Raw genomic sequence first — 7,134 nt, forward strand, 5'->3', positions numbered from 1 at the left:
GGATGAGAGAGACATGATGAAAGAGAGAGAGAGAGAGGATGAGAGAGTGAGACAGGATGAAGGAGAGACATTATGAAAGAGAGAGACAGAAAGAGAGTGAGACAGGATGAGGGAGTGAGACAGGATGAGAGAGTGAGACAGGACGAGAGAGTGAGACAGGGTGAGGGAGTGAGACAGGGTGAGGGAGTGAGACAGGGTGAGGGAGTGAGACAGGATGAGGGAAACAATGAGCAGCATTGTGTTGAGCATCAGGCAGATAAGAGGATCTGGGCCGACCCGGCCTTTGTTCTGACGACAAAAACACTAAAGCCACAGAAAATAGACTGGAAAATAAACTGGAAATCCAAGACTGGAAAACTAAGCTTGGAAAATAGACCGGAAAGCCAAGACTGGAAAACCAAGACTAGAAACCAAGACTGAAAAACCAAGACTAGAAACCAAGACTGGAAAATAGACTGAAAGACACAGACTGGAAGACTAAGACTGGAATATAGACTGCAAAACCAAGACTGGAAAACCAACTGGAAGACCAAGACTGCAAAATAAACTGGGAAAACAAGACTTGAAAATAGACTGAAAAACCAACTGGAAGACCAAGACTGGAAAATAAACTGGGAAAACAAGACTTGAAAATAGACTGCAAAACCTCAGTTCCCTCCTTTTCTCCACACAGGACCAACTGAACACTCCTAGTCAACACCAAATACCAATACATTCTCTGTCGCTATGTTTCTGGCTCTGAAAGTCACCTAATGCAATAAATACATTCTGCTATATTCCTGTAAAGTAATCTATTTGTAAAATTATATTCCCTGACTTTCCCCCAGAGAATTTATCGAATTCCCTGTCTGGAATACACCCCTCGAAACTCAAATGATATTCCAGAAATTCACTGACCAGCGGGAACCCTGGGATACTCTCTCCCTCCCTGTCGTACATACACACAGGCATGCTGCTACAGCAAATCTGAGGTCAAAGGTCACCTAGAGAAACACCACATGGACCTGCCAGTCTCCCAGACAGAGCTGTCACAGCCGACAGGCCCCTGCTGTGCCTCCCCCCTCCGCCCCTCACTCTCTCACACACACACACACAAGTTTGTATTACTACAGTTGTGAGGGCCTCCCTTGGGAACATTCATTTCCCAACAGCGAACCAACATCCTTCATTCTGTCCCAAATCAGAAAAGCCGACCAGTTTTATTTTCTCATGCACAAGCAGTGAACTTGTGAAAAAGACATTGGCAAAGTTTTTCCCTTTTGAAATTTGTGTCTTAATCAGCCAGGCCATGTTACAACAAGGTGAAAGGGTAAGAGTTACTAATGTGTCAATACACCAGAATTTAACCCTAACCAAACTTTAGTAACTCTAAATGTAAAACTAAAACCTATGTTTAACACAGACCCAACAATGTCTTCACTCATATTTGTAGCTTTGTGGTGACACTGGTCCTCCAAAGGACAGGAGTACAACAAATATCACCCACACACACACACACACACACACACACACACACATACACTGCAGAGTCTGAACCTGTGAGAGCCTGCTGTCACAGTAACAGCTGAGTGACAGGTCATGTGGTCGCCAAACACAGGATGTTAGAAAGTGGACCATCTCAACAACAAGTTACATCTCCAAAAAGTCACAGATTTGGGCTGCATTCCAGCAAGCAGTTACTCTCAACTCAGGAAAAAAATAATTTCTAAGTCAGCATGATGCAATGTAGTCTTATAAACTGTAATACTGCCAACTGGTTAAATGCTCAATCAAAACTACAATTAGGATGTCATTCCCGACTCCTTCCAAAACAGGCAGCTGCAAGGCACTCACACATCTATAATGTGGCTTTGATATTTATATGCACACTCCAGTGTCACAAAACAGAAAAGGCAATGAGTTTATTATCTCAAGCAAGAGGTCAACGTCCCAAAAAGACCTTTGCCTAGTTTTCCCTATATGAAGTCTGTGTCGAAATCAGTCAGCCCAAGCTCCAGTCAGGTGGAGGATCAGGCTCACTGTTTTGTGTGTTAAAGTGGATTCCTACAGTCTACAGGAGGAGCTTTGGCTGCTTGGTGGACACTTCAGACAGTTCATGGCAGACAAAAGAATGAACCATGTTGTATAAACAGGAAAACGACAAATCATTAGTAAGCATTGCAAAATGATGACTTCAAATGGGGAGGGACGCGGTAATAACACAAAAAGTCTTTGTTCATTGGCTTACAAAACCCCTTATGTGCAACAAGGCCCAGTTAGCAAGCCTGTACTAACAGCTAGCGAGCTATACAGGCAATCTGCTATTTAGCTTGCTACGTTAACATTAGCCCTGTAGGTTAACAGGGACAAGGTGGCAAGAATGAATTTCATCACCAACACCAGCGAAGAATAAAGCTCATCTGGATAACACAGGCCGAAAATCATAAATCTGCTACCGTGCATTATGCTATGTGCCAAAATATGCGCCTCGTTGCAGCCATTAATTTTCTGGGCTAGCTTAGTGCCGCTAGCTTAAACTAACATTTATGAGTCCAAAAACCACAGTTGAATAATTTACGTTATCATCTTCGTGTCTGCAAAATTAATCGCAAGCATATTATTGACAGTCAACAGAATAGTTTGAACTGTGAATGTGACCATCCACAAAACAATGGGTGGCAGCGAAATGAGCTGGAGTGGACAGCTAGCAGACTGACCTGACAAACACATCAAACAAAGTCAGGCTCCTCGCAAGCTAACTAGCTAGCTAACTTCCAAGTCCATACAACCCGCATTTGGCAGTAACACCATCCTTCATCATCTCCACCGTGCACCATGTACAACAAGTAATTGATATCTAGGTAAATAACCGATGGCTGAAATGTCATAATAACGAGGTAAACAGGATTTGAGCTATTTGGGAGCTAGTGAGTCCTGAGGTCCTCCGTGGAATATTTGACAGACAGGCCCAAACTGACTGCCAGTTTGGAAGGGAAGATGACATTTGCACTCACATTTAATCAACGCAACCTGACATTAAAACATAACGATTGCAAACTGCAGAAACACTGTCATCATCCCCAATGTCTGCAAAGTCCGGGCAAAAAGGCCAGCTAGCCGACTAACCCTAAGACAACACACAAAGTTATATTTAGCTAACGTTAGCCGGGTTAGCATGCTAGCAAGCTTGCAGTCCAGACAAGTGGGTACCATTGCTAACATCATGCAGCTAGTTCAACATCGTCTGGTGTAAATAAAATGTTTGGTTACTTACTTTCATTTAAAACCTCCACCAGCTCGGCGCAGTTCTCACACATTGTTCATGAAGAGGAAAACTGAGTGCACCTACTCAAACCATTGCATTGGAAATTGTTGGCTGTTACAATTGGTTGGCAGCTGGTTGTTTTTGGGGAAAAGGCCCAATGGAAGAAGTGATTGGTGAAGGTTATTCCACTAAATAAAACCAGGGGAACCAACAGGTGCAAACGTAATGTGCATCCAGGCGAAGTTGATATACACAAAAGTCAGAGGCACTAAAAGATAGAATCGAGTCAGTCTCCAGTCTGAGCGTTACTTGAGAGAGTAGACACGGCAGCCATGTTGAAAAAGGGGGGGCACAGCGTGTTGATAGTTCGGGGCTTTTCGCTCTGTCTCCTTCGCCTCGGTCGGCTTTTTCCGGTAGTCTCGCGATAATTCCATGCAATGTTTACAACTGGGCTCGTTTATGATGACTACCTGCCTGCACGCCTAGAAAATAGACGAGAGTAGCCGAGTGCAGTCAGGCGAGGAATCAACAAGCCGAACGCTCCCGGCTACACACTCGCTGCTCTTCTTCTTCTTCGTCTTCTTCTTCGTCTTCTTCTTCTTCAGTTTTGTTTAATGGCGGTTGATGAACAATTTATCCCTCCTGTTGTGTTCGTTTCAAGTTAATTAATTATGTGTTCCCGGTCCAAAATGACCGCCCCATTATAGCTGATTATAAATCCATAATAATACATATATTATCACCTAATGTTGTGTTACACCTTTTTTATCAACTTAAGTTCTTGTGAACATTACAAGTTTTGAACTTCTATTTGCTATTTACGGCCGCAGGCTTCACTGACCTGAGCTCATACAACTCATATTAACAAGGACATTTGTTTTGAAACCATTTCAAAATTTTAAATAGTGGCACCAAATAATAACAAAACTGACCGGTATGATTTTATTAGTAAAGACAGGACATAGGCCCAAAACTACACATGAAAACTTTACTGCATCTTGACTGTCAGTTTCCTGGCCTCTCTCCTCCTCACCAGTGTCATGATCAAAGATAAGATCAAGAGCCTCACATACAGTATATTGTTTGGTCGTTGTGCTGCCACAGAATGACGTGTGAACAAGGCCTCAAAAAAACTTTATATACCAGAGCTGCGAGAAAAGTTCTATATATTATTGAAACCATGTTTGTGAGAATGCCAACAGGTGTGGTTCCCGTGGGGGAAAGATTTTATTGGTTCCCGTGGGGGTTGCCATGGAATCCAAGAAGGGGAGTGAAGTGTGTGTGTGTGTGTGTGTGTGTGTGTGTGTGTGTGTGTGTGTGTGCTCAAACACACATGCATGTGGGGGTCTGGGAGAGGAAGTGTGTACATCTGATGAATGGTCATGTGCCTGAACTCAGTTTTATACACTAATTGTAGTCTCACCCATTCATTTCTAATGACCGGTCATTTTTGACCGGGAACACCACAGGTGTACAAAAGTTAAATAAAACACACAGAATTTAATGAAAATTATCCAAATTTATTTTGTGTGTTCAGATGCCCATGGAACCTTATGACAATCAGATTAAATGAACTATATTTTTCAGAGAGAAAACTTGAGGAGGGTTAAAAGATGCATTACCGCCACCCACACTCACTGCTCTAACGACCCGGACCTTCACGTTTTTATTTTAATGTAGGCATTACAGGTGGCATTTATGGAAAATATTACATAGCGTTCTAATAAAATAACATACGGACTTCTCATGGAGTGACATCTTGGAACAGATATAAAAACTGGCGTGTCTTCATGTCACTGCGGGTGTGTGATACAACTGTGATGAACCAATCAGCGCTCAGCTCGAGGCGTTTCCCCATCGTCCTCGGAGCTGTGCGGTCGGAGGAGAGAGAGAGAGCAGCTGCAGCGCCTCGCTCCAAAAAACTGCAGTCGCCTCGGTCCCGCGAGACTCCCGTGGCTCGCGCAGTCGAGTCGGCGGAGCAAGTCGGACAACTTTTCTAACCATCATGCAACGGACCAAGCAAGTCGCTGGTCAAAACTGCGCAGGACTTGTTCATCTAATACGAGTTTAACAACTGTCTCTATGTTCCCAGGGTCCTGTGTTCCCCAGATTTATATGGAACATAACGGGAACATGACAAAGGATCCTATGTTCCCAGGGTCCTACGTTCCCCAGTTCTACATATGTGCTCTCCCAGGGTCCTATGTTCCCAAGGTCCTATGTTACCAGGGTCCGATGTTTCCCAGCTCTATATAGCACATAATGGGAACCTGAAAAAGATGTCCCCCAGCTCTGTATTCGCTTAATATGGTTAGTTAGGGTTAAACATAGGACCCTGGGAACATTGGACCCTTTGTCATGTTCATTATGTGCCATATAAATCTGGGGAACATTGGACCCTGGGAACACTGGGATAACTTCTCAGCGCAAATATTGTACTACTACAAATATTGTCTACTCTGATAACTTCTCTCCTGAATATGTTCTAAACTTCTTTGTTAGGTTGACCGAATTATATAAACACAAAAAGACATTTAAGAAGTCATTTCAAACAGTCCAAGCTATTTTACTGGAAATAGAATATTTTGCTGCTTTGTAAAGGGTTATTGAAAATAAGAAACCAATCTAATGAGCACTTTTTTTTTTTAATGTTTTTTTATATTCCATGATTTTTCTCTACTTTTGTGCAATTCTTTCTGTAACTGTGATTAATACTCTTTATTGTTATATTAAGATAAGATAGCACTTTATTTTATTGACAACTGCTTTAAATCACACATACTGGCTCCCCAGAACTATCCCTGACAAACTAAAGCTAATGTAATGAGATGTGAGCCCTGCACTGAAATGAAGAAACTGCTGCCAAACCCTTGTGGACTGTTGAGAAGCCACTGTGTAAACCTTTCAGCCAAACTGTAGTCAGACTTCATTTTAATTTTAATTTTTAATGGTCCCAGTTGTTTTCTGACCTCAATCTGAGGCCACATGCCAAAAAAAAAAGGGTGGGAACCTCTTTGCTAGTGTACAAGGGAAGAAATATTGATGCTTAAAGAAATACACATTACCTTGACTGAACAGCATGTTAGTTATATCCTCATTATTCAGGTGTTTGCCATCAAATTCAGGACAAACTTTTTACATTTATGAGACTGGAGGCTTTGAAACGTTTTCTAATGAGACACGCATTTCAGTTTTCTCATGACCCACAACTGATTTTGGTGTTTCTTGTGTAAACTACAAACTAAAATATGCCCCATTTTTTTTTTTTTAGAATGAGCCTATTCAATTCATACTACAACGGTGGTTCTCAACGTGGGGTCCGGGGACCACCAGGGGTCCTTGAGGGGGTTCCAGGGGGTCCGCAGCAAATTGATGAACTGTTAAACTTCAGCATTATTTCATTTACAAGTTAACGCAATTAGAGAATGTAGAAGAATGACTGTTTTGATCATAGTTTCCCTGTTATCTCTCTAACTACAATACAGATAGTCATCGAGTTCTGGACTAAATCATATCTGACAATAAAAATATTCTCAGATTTGGGTCAGAGAGACAAAATCTCCTTGAAATGAAAAAGGTTGAGAATCACTGGCCTACATCAGGAGTCCTTAAAATCCCCTTGTTCCTGCTTCATGGCAGCATGCCTCCTGTCTCTTAGTAAAACACCAGCAACACCTGCGACTCAGTTTGGACTCATTTTAGTCTCTTCATTCATTCATTCATCCTTACAGAGCAGAACCTCACAAGGTTTTGGAAAAATAAAAGAGGTATTAAACTTCTGCTGCCAGTGTCTGAAACTGCTTTGGGGATCTGTTTTAGATCACAACAGTCTGCATCAGTCTGTGCTGAATGTCTGTAGTGTCGCAGATTTAAGATTTTAGTAAAGAATC

At 42.2% G+C, this 7,134-nt stretch overlaps 1 protein-coding gene across 1 annotated transcript in view; it reads right to left on the minus strand.

Moving 5' to 3' along the window:
• The window catches only part of LOC139648658 (ubiquitin carboxyl-terminal hydrolase 34-like), a gene marked incomplete at its 3' end in the record, with an annotated part of 69,747 nt that extends 66,176 nt beyond the window's left edge, over positions 1–3,571 (minus strand). Inside the window, 1 exon segment of the mRNA XM_071524840.1 lies at positions 3,254–3,571. Within this exon segment, the coding sequence (XP_071380941.1) occupies positions 3,254–3,296 (43 nt within the window).
• Between the last annotated feature and the right edge of the window lie 3,563 nt (positions 3,572–7,134).

Source organism: Centroberyx affinis, unplaced genomic scaffold (genome assembly GCF_046629955.1).
Source record: "Centroberyx affinis isolate AG114_WGS23_722 - 3 ecotype Tasmania unplaced genomic scaffold, CSIRO-AGI_Caff_v1 ptg001237l_1, whole genome shotgun sequence".
Taxonomy (NCBI): domain Eukaryota; kingdom Metazoa; phylum Chordata; class Actinopteri; order Beryciformes; family Berycidae; genus Centroberyx; species Centroberyx affinis.